General features: G+C 45.6%; 1 protein-coding gene across 1 annotated transcript in view; it reads right to left on the bottom strand.

Annotated features, from left to right (window-relative positions):
* Positions 1-18,234, bottom strand: part of LOC137519015 (carbonic anhydrase 2-like) — a 73,777-nt gene that overhangs the window by 24,199 nt on the left and 31,344 nt on the right. The window contains exon 3 of the mRNA XM_068237589.1: positions 6,873-6,991. Coding sequence (XP_068093690.1) covers positions 6,873-6,991 — 119 coding nt within the window. The remainder of the gene's footprint in view (positions 1-6,872; positions 6,992-18,234) is intronic.

Below are 18,234 nucleotides of genomic sequence, written 5' to 3'. Positions count from 1 at the left end.
TATATTTATTGGTTTGGGTAAAAGTTATAGCGTTTACAAACTATGGTGCAAAAAGTGAATTTTCCCATTTTCAAGCATCTATGACTTTTCTGACCCCCTGTCATGTTTCATGAGGGGCTAGAATTCCAGGATAGTATAAATACCCCCCAAATGACCCCATTTTGGAAAGAAGACATCCCAAAGTATTCACTGAGAGGCATAGTGAGTTCATAGAAGATATTATTTTTTGTCACAAGTAAGCGGAAAATGACACTTTGTGAGGAAAAAAAAAAAAAAAAAAGTTTCCATTTCTTCTAACTTGCACCAAAAAAAAATGAAATCTGCCACAGACTCACCATACCCCTCTCTGAATACCTTGAAGGGTCTACTTTCCAAAATGGGGTCATTTGTGGGGTGTGTTTACTGTCCTGACATTTTGGGGGGTGCTAAATTGTAAGCACCCCTGTAAAGCCTAAAGGTGCTCATTGGACTTTGGACCCCTTAGCGCAGTTAGGCTGCAAAAAAGTGCCACACATGTGGTATTGCCGTACTCAGGAGAAGTAGTGTAATGTGTTTTGGGGTGTATTTTTACACATACCCATGCTGGGTGGGAGAAATATCTCTGTAAATGACAATTTGTTAATTTTTTTTACACACAATTGTCCATTTACAGAGATATTTCTCCCACTCAGCATGGGTATGTGTAAAAATACACCACAAAACACATTATACTACTTCTCCTGAGTACGGCGATACCACATGTGTGGCACTTTTTTGCACCCTAACTGCGCTAAAGGGCCCAAAGTCCAATGAGTACCTTTAGGATTTCACAGGTCATTTTGAGAAATTTCGTTTCAAGACTACTCCTCACGGTTTAGGGCCCCTAAAATGCCAGGGCAGTATAGGAACCCCACAAATGACCCCATTTTAGAAAGAAGACACCCCAAGGTATTCCGTTAGGAGTATGGCGAGTTCATAGAAGATTTTATTTTTTGTCACAAGTTAGCGGAAAATGACACTTTGTGAAAAAACACAATTAAAATCAATTTCCGCTAACTTTTGACAAAAAATAAAATCTTCTATGAACTCACCATACTCCTAACGGAATACCTTGGGGTGTCTTCTTTCTAAAATGGGGTCATTTGTGGGGTTCCTATACTGCCCTGGCATTTTAGGGGCCCTAAACCGTGAGGAGTAGTCTTGAAACGAAATTTCTCAAAATGACCTGTGAAATCCTAAAGGTACTCATTGGACTTTGGGCCCTTTAGCGCAGTTAGGGTGCAAAAAAGTGCCACACATGTGGTATCGCCATACTCGGGAGAAGTAGTACAATGTGTTTTGGGGTGTATTTTTACACATACCCATGCTGGGTGGGAGAAATAACTCTGTAAATGGACAATTGTGTGTAAAAAAATCAAAAGATTGTCATTTACAGAGGTATTTCTCCCACCCAGCATGGGTATGTGTAAAAATACACCCCAAAACACATTGTACTACTTCTCCCGAGTACGGCGATACCACATGTGTGGCACTTTTTTGCACCCTAACTGCACTAAGGGGCCCAAAGTCCAATGAGTACCTTTAGGATTTCACAGGTCATTTTTGTTTCAAGACTACTCCTCACGGTTTAGGGCCCCTAAAATGCCAGGGCAGTATAGGAACCCCACTAATGACCCCATTTTAGAAAGAAGACACCCCAAGGTATTCCGTTAGGAGTATGGTGAGTTCATAGAAGTTTTTATTTTTTTGTCACAAGTTAGCGGAAATTGATTTTAATAGTTTTTTTTCACAAAGTGTCATTTTCCGCTAACTTGTGACAAAAAATAAAATCTTCTATGAACTCACCATACTCCGTACGGAATACCTTTGGGTGTCTTCTTTCTAGAATGGGGTCATTTGTGGGGTTCCTATACTGCCCTGGCATTTTAGGGGCCCTAAACCGTGAGGAGTAGTCTTGAAACCAAATGTCGCAAAATGACCTGTGAAATCCTAAAGGTACTCATTGGACTTTGGGCCCCTTAGCGTACTTAGGGTGTAAAAAAGTGCCACACATGTGGTACCGCTGTACTCAGGAGAAGTAGTATAATGCGTTTTGGGGTGTATTTTTACACATACCCATGCTAAGTGGGAGAAATATCTCTGTAAATGACAATTGTTTGATTTTTTTACACACAATTGTCCATTTACATAGAAATTTCTCCCACCCAGCATGGGTATGTGTAAAAATACACCCCAAAACACATTATACTACTTTTCCTGAGTACGGCGGTACCACATGTGTGACACTTTTTTGCAGCCTAGGTGCGCTAAGGGGCCCAACGTCCTATTCACAGGTCATTTTGAAGCATTTGTTTTCTAGACTACTCCTCGCGGTTTAGGGCCCCTAAAATGCCAGGGCAGTATAGGAACCCCACAAGTGACCCCATTTTAGAAAGAAGACACCCCAAGGTATTCCGTTAGGTATATGGCTCATAGAAGATTTTATTTTTTGTCACAAGTTAGTGAAAAATGACACTTTGTGAAAAAAAAACAATAAAAATTAATTTCCGCTAACTTTTGACAAAAAATAAAATCTTCTATGAACTCGTCATACACCTAACATAATACCTTGGGGTGTCTTTTTTTTCTAAAATGGGGTCACTTGTGGGGTTCCTATACCGCCCTGGCATTTTACAGGCCCAAAACCGTGAGTAGTCTGGAAACCAAATGTCTCAAAATGACTGTTCAGGGGTATAAGCATCTGCAAATTTTGATGACAGGTGGTCTATGAGGGGGCGAATTTTGTGGAACCGGTCATAAGCAGGGTGGCCTTTTAGATGACAGGTTGTATTGGGCCTGATCTGATGGATAGGAGTGCTAGGGGGGTGACAGGAGGTGATCGATGGGTGTCTCAGGGGGTGGTTAGAGGGGAAAATAGATGCAATCCATGCACTGGGGAGGTGATCGGAAGGGGGTCTGAGGGTTTGGCCGAGTGATCAGGAGCCCACACGGGGCAAATTGGGGCCTGATCTGATGGGTAGGTGTGCTAGGGGGTGACAGGAGGTGATTGATGGGTGTCTCAAGGTGTGATTAGAGGGGGGAATAGATGCAAGCAATGCACTGGCGAGGTGATCAGGGCTGGGGTCTGAGGGCATTCTGAGGGTGTGGGCGGGTGATTGAGTGCCCTAGAGGCAGATAGGGGTCTAATCTGATAGGTAGCAGTGACAGGGGGTGATTGATGGGTAATTAGTGGGTGTTTAGGGTAGAGAATAGATGGAAACACTGCGCTTGGGTGGTGATCTGATGTCGGATCTGCGGGCGATCTATTGGTGTGGGTGGGTGATCAGTTTGCCCGCAAGGGGCAGGTTAGGGGCTGATTGATGGGTGGCAGTGACAGCGGGTGATTGATGGGTGGCAGTGACAGGGGGTGATTGATGGGTGGCAGTGACAGGGGGTGATTGATGGGTGATTGATAGGTGATTGACAGGTAATCAGTGGGTTATTACAGGGGAGAACAGATGTAAATATTGCACTGGCGAATTGATAAGGGGGGGTCTGAGGGCAATCTGAGCGTGTAGGCGGGCGATTGGGTGCCCGCAAGGGGCAGATTAGGGTCTGATCTGATAGGTAACAGTGACAGGTGGTGATAGGGGGTGATTGATGGGTGATTGATGGGTAATTAGTGGGTGTTTAGAGAAGATAACAGATGTAAACGATACATTTGGGAGGTAATCTGACGGCGGGTTTGCGGGCGATCTAATGGTGTGGGTGGGTCATCAGATTGCCCGCAAGGGGCAGGTTAGGGGCTGATTGATGGGTGGCAGTGACAGGGGGTGACAGGGGGTGATTGATGGGTGATAGGTGATTGGCAGGTGATTGACAGGTGATCAGTGGGTTATTACAGGGAAGGACAGATGTAATTAATGCACTGGCGAATTGATAAGGGGGGGGGGTCTGAGGGCAATCTGAGCGTGTGGGCGGGTGATTGGGTGCCCGCAAGGGGCAGATTAGGGTCTGATCTGATAGGTAACAGTGACAGGTGGTGATAGGGGGTGATTGATGGGTGATTGATGGGTAATTAGTGGGTGTTTAGAGAAGATAACAGATGTAAACGATACATTTGGGAGGTAATCTGACGGCGGGTTTGCGGGCGATCTAATGGTGTGGGTGGGTGATCAGATTGCCCGCAAGGGGCAGGTTAGGGGCTGATTGATGGGTGGCAGTGACAGGGGGTGACAGGGGGTGATTGATGGGTGATAGGTGATTGGCAGGTGATTGACAGGTGATCAGTGGGTTATTACAGGGAAGGACAGATGTAATTAATGCACTGGCGAATTGATAAGGGGGGGGGGGGGTCTGAGGGCAATCTGAGCGTGTGGGCGGGTGATTGGGTGCCCGCAAGGGGCAGATTAGGGTCTGATCTGATAGGTAACAGTGACAGGTGGTGATAGGGGGTGATTGATGGGTGATTGATGGGTAATTAGTGGGTGTTTAGAGAAGATAACAGATGTAAACGATACATTTGGGAGGTAATCTGACGGCGGGTTTGCGGGCGATCTAATGGTGTGGGTGGGTGATCAAATTGCCCGCAAGGGGCAGGTTAGGGGCTGATTGATGGGTGGCAGTGACAGGGGGTGATTGATGGGTGATAGGTGATTGGCAGGTGATTGACAGGTGATCAGTGGGTTATTACAGGGAAGAACAGATGTAATTAATGCACTGGTGAATTGATAAGGGGGGGTCAGAGGGCAATCTGAGCGTGTGGGCGGGTGATTGGGTGCCCGCAAGGGGCAGATTAGGGTCTGATCTGATAGGTAAAAGTGACAGGTGGTGATAGGGGGTGATTGATGGGTGATTGATGGGTAATTAGTGGGTGTTTAGAGGAGAGAATAGATGTAAACAATGGATTTGGGAGGTGATCTGATGTCGGATCTGTGGGCGATCAATTGGTGTGGGGGGGTGATCAGATTGCCCGCAAGGGGCAGGTTAGGGGCTGATTGATGGGTGGCAGTGACAGGGGGTGATTGACGGGTGATTGACGGGTGATTGACAGGTGATTGACAGGTGATCAGGGGGATAGATGCATACAGTAAACAGGGGGGGGTGGTCTGGGGGGGGGGGTCTGGGGAGAATCTGAGGGGTGGGGGGTGATCAGGAGGGGGCAGGGAGCAGGGGGGGGGATAAAAAAAAAAATAGCGTTGACAGATAGTGACAGGGAGTGATTGATGGGTGATTAGGGGGGTGATTGGGTGCAAACAGGGGTCTGGGGGGTGGGCAGGGGGGGGGGTCTGATGGGTGCTGTGGGCGATCTGGGGCAGGGGGGGGAGAAATCAGTGTGCTTGGGTGCAGACTAGGGTGGCTGCAGCCTGCCCTGGTGGTCCCTCGGACACTGGGACCACCAGGGCAGGAGGCAGCCTGTATAATACACTTTGTAAACATTACAAAGTGTATTATACACTTTGTATGCGGCGATCGCGGGGTTAACATCCCGCCGGCGCTTCCGTATAGCCGGCGGGATGTTGCGGCGAGCGAGCGGTGACAGGCGCCGGCGGAGGATCGCGTCACGGATGACGCGATCGCTCCGCCCATGCCCTTAAATGGACCGCCGCCTCTGTGGGTGAGGCCGTCCTGAAGGGCTCCACTTCCCCGCCGCCCCTGTGTAGTGGGCGGTCGGGAAGTGGTTAAAAATGATAGCAGCAAAAGTCTCTCTTTCCTGTAACCCTTACTTACTGATGAGATAAACAATTGTACTTATCCCCCTACTCCCCCTACTCCTAAAAATGACCCTTTTTTTGGATATCACATGACTTTATTTTATATTTAATCGTTTACGAAGTCAATTAAATGTTTTGTTGTCTCTGCTCAGTGGCAGCCTTTTAAGTGTTCCTAAATGAAAATACATGAACTACAGACATTTGTCTATCTCTCCCTGCTCTCAGAAGTTGTATTCTGCCAGGAAAACTTTTATGGCTGTAATTTGCTCATCCGTGATGTATACTATATTCCCAACAAGGTGTCAACAAGACAGTAGCTGTAACTTGCCTGCCTGAAAATTAACTCTTTCAGGCAGCAAAATAAATCAAGTAAAAGAGCCTAGTTATTCATGTTTTGCACTGTACATGCACGTTTATCTCTTCATGTCACATGTCCTCTCGGGTACTCTTTACGGTACTTATGAAATCTATATAGGTTACTGTGTAACACTACTACAGAAATAATTATTCACCAGTTGGGTTTGTGTACCGGTGAAACTGTATACACAAACCTTTACACCAGGGGTCCCCAAACATTTTGGGTCGAGGGCCGGGTCAACATACTTCAGACTGCTGGGGGGCCGGAGTATACAAAAAATGATGTAGACGTCTTTGCGGGCCAGACAGTAAAACATACCCATGTGACAACCTGCAGTCCCAATTGGACAGCAGTGTCACCTGATGTGGAATGTGATTTGAAACCAGCGAATTACTGCTTTCTGGCTTCCATGTGGATGGGTGGTGCCAGCACTGCTATTCTATATGCGGACCACCAATATTTAAAAATGTAGCAGACTGCATCTATAAGTAATACATTTTGTGTGTGGAGGGCCGGTAAAAAAGCCTCAGGGGGCCGCATTCGGCCCGCGGGTCTTAGTTTGAGGACCACTGATTTACACAGTGGAGAGAGACAAGTGAATGAGTTTGTGCTTTCCCACAGAAAGACATGGGGTCCTTTCTGCACATCTGTTACTCCACTGCAAAGTGGTCTGTCAGCGGACCTAGTGTAATGGGCTTTGAACAGGTCCTTACTGAAAGGCAAGCATCATAACAGTTCAAATGTTAAACAAGTTGAGTGTTTCATCACAGGCAGATTATAGCTCTCCAGTTCAGAGTTTAGTACACTTGTCAGGCAGATGAGACATGGCAGGATCAGCTTACCTCAGCCTCACATTTCTTCCCATCCACAGTGTGCTCAGAGCCGTGTCCCTCACAGGATCCCCAGTGAATGTGGAACTGCTTCAGCCTGTAGGTGCCTTCCATAGCCCCACCACTCACAACTGTGATTCAAGAACAAACAGCCGATTAGTGCCTGCTTATCTGTGCCACAGGAAGTCTATGGCTTCATGTAAGACTACTGAGCCATTAAAGTGAACCTGAGGTGAGAGTTATATGGAGGCTGCCATACTTACTTCCTTTTAACCACTTAGGAGGTTTAAGAAGGCATATCTATGTCCTGCAGGACTTCAGTTCCTGCACAGGGACATAGATATTTGTCCATTCGTGCTCGCTCCTGCCCGTCTACTCGTCGCCACCCGTTAGAGGGGAGATGAATGAATGGAAACGTGGTTTCCATTCATTAATCTAAGTCCCCATGTCAATGATCGCCGGCATCAATGAGATGCCACAGTCATTTGTAAACTTCCAGAGTATCACATCCACGCTTTACTTCCTGTTAGCGTACTTACAGTACTCTAATAAGAAATAATGTGCGAGGACATCTTGTACCAAATAGTAAAATTACACCTACATTCATTTATTTTAATAAAAGACCCATGTACAGTATACATTAACCCCTTACCCCCACCCTCTCCCATAGTCACCTAAATAAATTATATGCATATAAAATGACAAATAAAAAAATACATAAATAGTTACCTTAGGTACTGAACTTTTTTTTAACATGTATGTGAAAAGGGTATATTAATGTCACTTATGAGTTTATGGGCTTATAATTAGTGATGGTCACAAAATTGAAAAAATGCACCTTTATTTCTAAATAAAATATTGGCTCCATACATTGGACTAGAGAAATCTTTTAAGCGTTTTAATAACCGGGACAATGGGCAAATAAAAAAATAAAATGTGTGGGTTTTAATTACGATATTATTTGAAAAATATATTGGCCAAAAACTGAGAAATAATGAATTGTTTCCATTTTTTTCTTATTTTCCCATTAGTATGCATTTAGAATAAAATAATTCTTAGCAAAATGTAGGACCCAAAAAAAAGCCTAATTGGTGGGGAAAAAAACAAGGTATAGATTGTTTCAATGTGATAAGTACTGTATTTTTTGGACTATAAGACTCTCTTTTTCTACCCCAAAAGTGGGTGAAAAAAATTGCTGTGTCTTTTAGTCCAAATACAGGGAGTTCCTGACTTGTGAATGCCTGCCAATACGAACCTCCAACCCACTGCAATTTCGTGGTCTCCCTTACTGCGCCCATGCAGAGGAGGACACAAGGGGACAAACGGAGGACACAGGGGGACACAAAGGGTCATAGAGGAGGACACAAGGGGACACAAAGGAGCATAGTGGAGCACACAAGGAGGACAGAGACAGACACATGGCGGACACAGGAGGACACAAGGGGGACAGAGGAGGACACAGGGAGACACAAGGGGCTTGATTCACTATGCAGTGCTAACCTACTTAGCATGTCTAAAGTCTTTAGGCGTGCTAACCAGGGTGCTAAGTAGGTTAGCACCGGTTTTCTCAATCACATTGCGCGCTAAGTACCGCGCGTAAAGTTTTACGCGCGCAAAGTCCTATGCACGTGCTAAGTCCCATAGGCTTTAAAGGGCACTGCGCACGGAGCGCCCTGCGCTCTGTGCAGTGCGCACGTAAGGTTTTGCGCGCGAAAAGCTCGTTTAGACGTGCTAAGGGGGTTTTCACAGGCGTGCTAACAGTTAGCACCGCTTTGTGAATCAAGCCCAAGAGGTACAAGGGGGCATAACCCACAAGATGCCCCTTCACCATGGATGCACCAAGTTTAGCATATATATTGTTTCCCCTGATTTTGTCCTCTAAATATAGGTCTTATGGTCAGGAGCGTCTTATAGTCTGAAAAATACAGTAGTAATAAAGTTATAGGCGAAAAAATGGAAGGAGCGCTGAAAGGTGAAAATTGCTCTGGTACAGAAGGGGAAAAAACCCTCAGTGGTATAGTGGTTAAAGAGACACTGAAGCGGAAAAAAAATTATGATATTATGATTTGTATGTGTAGTACAGCTAAGAAATAAAACATTAAGATCAGATACATTAGTCTAATTGTTTCCAGTACAGGAAGAGTTGAGAAACTCCAGTTGTTATCTCTATGCAAACAAGCCATTAAGCTCTCCGACTAAGTTAGTCATGGAGAGGGCTGTTATCTGCCTTTTATTATCTCAACTGTAAGTGAACTGTTTACTTTTTCTCTGCTAGAGGAGAGGTCATTACTTCACAGACTGCTCTGAAAGACTCATTTTGAATGCTGAGTGTTGTGTAATCTGCACATATTATAGAATAATGCAATGTTAGAAAAAACACAATACCTGAAAATAAAAGTAGGAGAATATTTTCTTTGCTGCTAATCTTCTAGTAATTATTCATAGTACACAACCAATTCACTATATCATATTTTTTTTTTCGCTTCAGTGTCTCTTTAAAGGGATACTGTAGGGGGGTCGGGGGAAAATGAGCTGAACTTACCCGGGGCTTCTAATGGTCCCTCGCAGACATCCTGTGCCCGCTCACCAATGCTCCCCAATGCTCCGGCCCCGCCACCGGTTCACTTCTGGAATTTCTGACTTTAAAGTCAGAAAACCACTGCGCCTGCGTTGCCATGTCCTCAATCCCGCTGATGTCATCAAGAGCGCACAGCGCAGGCCCAGTATGGTCTGTGTCTGCGCAGTACACTCCTGGTGACGTCAGCGGGAGCGAGGACACGGCAACGCAGGCGCAGTGGTTTTCTGACTTTAAAGTCAGAAATTCCAGAAGTGAACCGGAGGCGGGGCCGGAGCATTGGAGAGTGGCTGCGCCAACACAGTATCCCTTTAAGCAAAACCAGTTGCCTGGCTACCCTGCTAATCTTCTGCCTCTAATACTTTCAGCCATAGACCCTGAACAAGCATGCAGCAGATCAGATGTTTTCAACAATATTGTCAGAACAGAAAATATTAGCTGCATGCATGTTTCTAGTGTAATTCAGACACTACTGCAGCCAAATATATCAAAAAGAAAAAAGAAGGAGCGCTCCATAGTGCATTAAAGTTATTTAATCCTCAAACACGCAAAGTATAAAAACACTTACTAAATAACAAAGATAAATGAGCATATCATGGGCTGGAGCCCAATAAAACAACCAAGGGTGGCAACCTGCTCCTTCTCTGTGGCCTGCAGTGGATGGGTGTCCGGATGGTGGTGGACAATGGAAGCCTTCCCTCTGGTGGTGTGCAGTGACCTCACGACGCGTTTCGGCGCATCCACGCCTTTGTCAAGTGTGTCATTGCTTGCACACGAGTATTTTTATATCTGTTAAAACAATGGAGACTGAACCTGGAAGTGGCTGCATGACCCTGCAGCCATGGAAACCGAAAGAAACACTTCCGGTGTCACAATATACGTTAAGCGCTAATGTACATTAATAAACCTTAATGAGTGCTTGCGCAAAATTAATTAGGTCTTTGTCTCTGTGACCTTAAACCCCACTGACCTGTATTGCACTGAACATGATCTCAGCCGAGGTGGGAAAGAAGTGCAGCCGAAAATGGAAGGGATAACCCAGAGTGGAGACGTCACATATGACGTATCGCTGGAAGAAGACCGGTGTGACCTGCTGGGCGGCACTGAATGAGGCACCACGGGGGAGGCTGGAAATGAGACGCTCACTCCTACGGCAGGGGGACCCAATTGATCGCTGTGGGCATCGATGTAATGACGCCACTGATGACGCTACATAGCTTGATGTTGCTAAGAAACTGAGCTGTGGCTGACAGATGACGCCACTAATGACGCTACTTGGCTTGGTGTTGCTAAGCAACTAGGCTATGGCTGACAGATGAGCTACTATCCGTCGGCCGCTGATTACAATGGCAAGCTAAGTACTGCTGTTTAGCGCAAGATTGCACATCATTTTCTCGCTGGATCAAACATATCAGCAGGGCTGCTAGGCAATTGGTGTTGTTTAAAAGGAAATAAATATTGCAGCCTCCATATCACTCTCACCTCGGGTTCACTTTAAAGGGACACTGTAGGGGGGTCAGGGGAAAATGAGTTGAAGTTACCCAGGGCTTCTAATGGTCCTCCACAGACATCCTGTGCCCGCGAAGCCACTCCCCAATGCTTCGGCCCCGCCTCTGGTTCACTTCTGGAATTTCAGACTTTAAAGTCTGAAAACCACTGCGCCTGTGTTGCCGAGTCCTCACTCCCGCTGACACCAGGAGTGTACTGTGCAGGCCCAGTATGGTCTGTGACTGCGCAGTGCGCTCCTGGTGACATCAGGGGAAGCGAGGACACGGCAACGCAGGCGCCGTGGTTTTCAGACTTTAAAGTCTGAAATTCCAGAAGTGAACCGGAGGCGGGGCCGGAGCATCGGTGAGTGGTTGCACGAGCACAGGATGCCTGCGAGGGACCATTAGAAGCCCCGGGTAACTTCAACTCATTTTCCCCCGACCCCCCTACAGTATCCCTTTAAGGCCTCTTTTACAGTGGGACGTTAAAGTCACACGTTATAAAAAATTATAACGCAGACTAACGCACAGCAATACAAAGTCTGAGCGACATTCACAGTGCACACGTTGCGTTGTGTGTAACGTGTAGCAATATTTAGAAAGTGCTGCATGCTGTGCGTTTAGCAATACATTTGCTGTGTTATGTGTGTTGCACATGCTCAGTAATGTTTTTTTTTTTTTTTTTTTAATGTAACGCATGCGCCGTTTTCGTTCCATCAGTATGCGGCGAAAACGGCACACCAAGAGACACATAACGCTATGCAAAATAACGTCCAATTTTATAACCTACATGCGCTGCGTTAGGGGCACGTTGTGCGACTTTAACGTCGCATCAAACGCAACCTCCCACTGTGAAAGAGGCCTAAATACTTTTACCTTCAAAATTGACTCAGGACTAATGAGTCTCACTGACCTATTTAGTCAAATCAGTTGTGACAAGTCTTCAGGCAATCTTCTTACAATGTTAAATATATCCCTGAGCAGGTGGAGGGAGAGTCAGTCACCCTGTGCTCACAAGTTCACACACTTGGCAATGCACTACATACAGGATACACCACATGCTGCATGCTGCCTGCACACAATAAAAATGCCTGTCTTTTGAAGGGGCAGTTCCTATTTTTAAAGCAAAATTATTCTGACCCTCTTTGCTCCTCACTTGTCCCCATCCATGTCATATACTGCATATGGGTCTGTACAGGGCCCGGACTTAGGTTTCACAGCGCCCTGAGCGAAAATAGATTTTGGAGGCCCCCCATCCCCCCCCCCATCCCCCTAGATAATGACACAAGCGAATGAGTGAAAAATGAGCACAGGGGCATATTCTCTAAATACAGGGATGGGGAAAGAGGGAGTTTACTAAGTTTGCTGGGGAGTTGGGTTTAGTGAGGGTGCAGATGGAGTGGATGAGGGGGTGGGGGCAAACTGAGGGTGCTGGGGGAGAAAGGGGCTTACTAAAGGTGAAGAGGGCTAGATGGGGAAGAGAGGGGCTTACTAAGGTTTCTAGGGGACAGAGCGGAGTATTAAGTGTGCTTGGAGGAGAGATGAGCTCACCGAGCGTGCTGTGGGGAGAGAGGGGGCTTGCTAAGGCCTCTGAGGGGAGAAAGGGGATTACAAAGGGTGCTGGGGGGGTTCTTTTTGAGCGTGCTGTGAGGAAAGATGGGCTTACTGAGGGTGCTAGGGGTGGATGAGGGGAGAGAGGAGCTTACTTAATCTAGTTGAGTTAACTGGGCAATGTGCACATTCTGTGGGTTAACCGAGCAATGTGCGCATGCAGTACATGTTTACAGTGGCAGTGAAGCATTGTACTGAACGTGCAACTTTTGGCACCATAGCATAGTGATAGTACCGCAATGCAACATGCCCAGGCAGTGGTGTAGCCATGACTAGATATTAGGGTCCTACATATTCAGCATCAATGATCCCATCCTTCCAGAGGACTGAATAGTGATAATTCCATGATGCTAGCACACTACCTGAGCTAACAGTTTGCTTTCATCACAGACACAGAGGCCATACAGGGCTTGGCATCACATCACATGAGTGTATTATAGAGTAAGTAGCTTGCTTTTGGCATATGTTGATGCTGTGAGGCAGTCCAGGTATTATCTATGCTGCACACAAGCTCATAGATAGAGCCCTGCCCAGCTGCACCAGGAAGACACAACATCAGTGCACAGCAGACTCTGTGCAAACACGCTATATACAAGCAAACACTGCGACAACATAGAATAACAATAATTCATCTCTTCTTGAAGCGGACCTGAACTCAGAACTTCCTCTCTGCTCTAATAGATACGCAACAGCATAATACCCTTTAAAGAAAAACGTTTCTTTGCTACAGCTGAGACAAATTATGCAATACATCTGCAGTGTGTCTACTTCCTGCTTTCATGGAAGCAGACATATGGTTAACATCCTGTGTATACCAATTAGCTTCTCCGCCATGGCAGTCAGCTGACACAGCTGAGGGATCAAATTACAACTTGTGATTAGTCACAGATGAGGGGGATTAGACAGGCTAAACTCTCTAAATATATACATTGTGCATTTCTCTATGTTTTCCTTCTATCCTTAGCAGGATTTCAAATCCACTATGAGAATTTTCACTTTGTTCCCCCTTCACCACTGTACTACTTTCATGTTACATTTTGTAGTTAAACAGTAATAATATTTAATTTTTAACCTCACTGGCGGTATGATTATTTTAGGAGTTTAGGGTCTTTTAAAGGGATACTGTAGGGGGGTCGGGGAAAAATGAGTTGAACTTACCCGGGGCTTCTAACGGTCCCCCGCAGACATCCTGTGTTGGCGCAGCCACTCACCGATGCTCCGGCCCCGCTTCTGGTTCACTTCTGGTATTTTAGACTTTAAAGTCTGAAAACCACTGCGCCTGCGTTGCCGTGTACTCGCTCCCGCTGATGTCACCAGGAGTGTACTGTACAAGCCCAGTAAGGTCTGTGTCTGCGCAGAACACTCCTGGTGACATCAGCGGGAGCAAGGACACGGGCGTGCAGGCGCAGTGGTTTTCTGACTTTAAAGTCAGAAATTCCAGAAGTGAACTGGAGGCGGGGCCGGAGCATCGGTGAGTGGCTGCAACAACACAGGATGTCTGCGGGGGACCATTAGAAGCCCCGGGTATGTTCAGCTCATTTTCCCCCGACCCCCCTACAGTATCCCTTTAAGCATGTTTCGGGCCCTAATATCAGGAAAAATCATGCCGCCACAATGCCTGCAGCAGCTCCAGCACTCACTCATCTCCCTGGGCTCCAGCGCTGCAATTTTTCCTCCATCCTCCGGGTGGCGCTGTAACTCTGTAGTGTGATCGATGAGGGCGCTCTCACCAGTGATTCAGAGCCTCCGAGGACAGGAAGGAGAACGGCTACCAACGTCTGGATCCCCCGGGAGGTGAGTAAAAATGCGCTATTCTCTGCATTGAGCTCCTGGCGGCTAACTCAAGCGTAGCTGGGGCTCACCGCAAGGGAGGTTAAAAGGACTTTTTAAGTCTATCATGAAGTTTATTATAATTTGTGCTCTTACACACCCACTTAGGCCTGGAGCCCATTTGCGATTTTGCCACTTAAAAGCGGAGCGATTTTGTGCCCCGCTTTCGTTTCTGGAACTGCTCGGCGATTGCGATTTCAGCAAATTGCAATCGGTCCTGCTGAATCAGGGCCATTCACTTTCTGCAGCGAATCAGTTTAGGAATGTATTCAATGGATACAGTATTGTATTTAAAAAAAATTCATGTAAAAGCGGATTTCTCTGCATCTCCGTTGAGATACATTATGTGTGTTTTACATGCATTTTTAAAAATGATGCAGCAAGTTGTGCATTTTTCAAAAATGCACTATGTAAAATGCACATATATGTGGTTTTTTACATGCGGCCCATAGACTTTTATTAACGACAAAAACGCTATCGTTCCTGCCTTGTGTGTTCCTAGCCTGATGGTTGAGGCTTCATAACGTACTTGGTAAGGGTACTGCCTTAGACATAGAGGACCAGGGTTCAAATCCTGTCTGAAGCCAGTACCTATTCAGTAAGGAGTCCTTGGGCAAGGCTCCCTGACACTGCAGGGTGGCTTACTGAGCGAGCTCGTAATGGCTCCAGCTGTAAATCACTTGTCAGGGGACAAATTATTATTTTGGTTGACAGTTTAGGAACAATCCACTGTACAGACCTACCAAGTGTAAGAAACTATACGTTGGTTGCTATGGGCAACAACACAACACCTTTTTTCGGCACCAGCAACTCCTTAGAGCTGCAACTCACAGGAAGTGAGAGAACTCGACTCTCATCACAGCAACAGCATAGGAGATAAACGTCTTAGGCGTCTTCAGAATTTAGGAGTTTATTCAGTCAACAGATAAAACAGTACAGTTCGTTACATCTTTAGCCAAGCAGATTATTCTGTAGTAAGTATTTTGCGTTGCAGCTTCTTGATTCCCTTGCATGGAATCAGGTGTCCTCTTATGTCTATACTACGTTCCATCTACACTACGTATATACAGCATACAGTTATATAAGATGACATGACAAGACATAAATAAGAGTAAAAGGTTGAAAGCCAGCAAAGAGAAGTGCCTCTCCGTAGGCCCGTCAGTGGCTTTAATCCCAACCAGGAAAGAGTTAAATGTGACATCATCTGAGCCATCCCCCCAAACCTACAATTGGCTCAGACCCCACGTGGTGTCATGACATGCACCTACTTAATTAATATTCCGATTGCTTTCTAACTTACTGTAGTTACAAGGAATGCCATGTTTGGTAAATATTGGCTATGTTTACCTTTCTGTTGGCTAACGGTCTGGGGCAGCTCAGACCTATGGCCTTCTACCGGGAACATATTCCTGGTAACTAACGGCATCATCTCTTCTGCGAGAAACCCGTCTTAAAGGTAGACTCTGAGAACCAAACCTTTTACCTAACATCAGTTCAGGCAACTGAGGCCTACATATAATACTTAAATTATAACACCAAGCAGCTGAGTTATCAACTAAGCTGCCTGTTCTTTTCTATGGAGAGGGAAGGGTGCAAAAGAGGCGGCTTGTTCTTACTGTAGATCAGCAATAGAATAACAATTTAACAGGTTAACAGTAAGGATGGCCAATGAGATGCAAATAATACCAAGCTGATGCAGGATAATGCAGATCTTAATTGCAAATTTATGCAGCTTGAAAATGAACCAATCGAATTTTGCCAAGTTGGAATTCAATTGGTCCATTTTCAAGCTACATGATTTGCATAATCTTCTATTATCTGAGAATGATTTGCATCTCTATTGCCGTTCCTAGTTATTAGAGATCCAGCACTGCAGATCAATAACTACGGTATGCTGTCAATGACACCTGCATTTATTCTAGGTTTTCACCTGAAATTATATCGAATAGCTAAGATGTATATAGGGGGTACTTTATTTCATATTTAATTCCTCTACATAAATACTGTACTTAGGCTTCATATAAAGATGACTGGCAGGGGCGTTGCTGGGATCCTAAGAGATCCGGGGCACTTTTTGGCACTCCAGCTGAAAAAAATGGGTGGGGCCACGCACCAGAATGTGGGTGTGGTCATGGGTGGAGCCAAATCTACATGAACTTAACAGTAGTCTAAGTAGACCTGTCCAGCAAAATGTTGGATGAAGCCTCCCTTTCCATTAATATAAAAATGAATAAATATAAATGCTGCATATCACATAAATAGGCAGCGCTACTTAAATATAAATAGGCAGTTACTTGGCTTCTGCACTGGCTAGTCTGGCTTTCTGATGGGCGGTCTGCCCTTCTGCCAGGTTGTCTGGCAGTCCCCCCCCATGGCATTCCCTGACCTTCTAGTGGACCCCCTCCCATGCTCCCATGGGCCTCCCACTAAGGCACCACAATTCTCTGCATGCCCCCATAGAAGAACCACAGCTCCCTACATTCCCCCATAAAGGCACCACAGCAGCCAGTATGGCACCACAGCACCCAACATGCCTCCATTGAGGCACCACATCTTCCAGCATGCCCCCATAGAAGCTCCACCACTTTGACTGCCTGGGCATCATCCCGGGCACCCCAGAATAGATCAGTGGCACGTGCCACTGATATTTGGGGCTAGCAACGCCCCTGTTGACTGGAAAATATCACAATGTCCTTTTTAGGCTTTTCATATAATCTTTGTATGTAGCCCTGTGCAAAAACACAGAATCCATCGCTAGCTGTGATCAGCCATGGAGGAAATATTCCATTTCCAGCTTTATTGGTGACTTTCATCTATTGGAAATTTCCCACTTCTGAGCCAGGCACAGTAAATGTAACATGAGAGCTTCCCAGCCGTGCATTTGCTACACTGAGATGAGTTTTTGGCACATTTGTGTCTGTCTAGTGGCCGTCCAACAAGTGAGTTATTCTTTGTGTCGGAGGACTCCCTGTGCCAGCAAATAACACCGTATTGTGTGAGTAAGCCGCTGTGGTATCAGCCGTCACGTACCAGCTTGTACCTATTGTTCCTCGTCAGCCAAAACATTGCCGCTGATCAGATACATTGTGCACTATAAACACATAGAAATGATTTTCTCCTGAAACCAAATACAAGACTTAACAGTCAGAATGAATGACATTCTCTGTGTTATGTCCCCGATTACTGTTCTTGTGTCCATCTACACAAACTAAAAATCACTGTTAAAGAAGAGCTGTCAGCCATACTATCTCAGAAAAAAAACACATATATAAGTAGATAAATACTTGCTCTACTTACATAACATATGTATTGCACTGTCCACGTTTTGATTTTAGTGTTTTTTTTACAGTAAAAAAAGAGAAAATCCTTCTTAGCATTTCCCATTTTTAACTGTGGCTATTTTGAACCAATCCTGATGTAATTTCCTCCCTTACTCTCCTCTGCCTGATCGTGTATGCATTGCCCGCCCTTCACTTTAGAAAGTGCATTGTCTCAGCATAAGAAACACTGGACAATCAGAGAGAAACAGAGGTGTGAGAGGGGAAAACAGGAGGGAAAGAGGTTTCAGCCAATCAGGCTGCATTAGTTAAGATTGAGGGGAAAGTAGAGAAGCAAAAAAGGACAACCCAGCATGCCCTGCAACTTCCTTTTTGCGTACCAAATTTGTGTGTACCAAGTTTTTTTTTTTTAAATAAACTTTATTAAACATACAAGGTGTACCAATGTCTGGCTTCCATCTGTAGCCCCACCCCCTAAAAGAAAATGTCATAGATGCTTCTCTAGGACCAATCAGAGAAACGCCTGTGAACTCTTCTGTTAGGGGGTGAGGATATGAACGGAAAACATTGGGACACCCAGTAAGTATTATTAA

The sequence above is a fragment of the Hyperolius riggenbachi genome, chromosome 5 (genome assembly GCF_040937935.1).
Source record: "Hyperolius riggenbachi isolate aHypRig1 chromosome 5, aHypRig1.pri, whole genome shotgun sequence".
Lineage (NCBI taxonomy): Eukaryota > Metazoa > Chordata > Amphibia > Anura > Hyperoliidae > Hyperolius > Hyperolius riggenbachi.
This window is presented reverse-complemented; position numbering and strand designations above follow the sequence as displayed.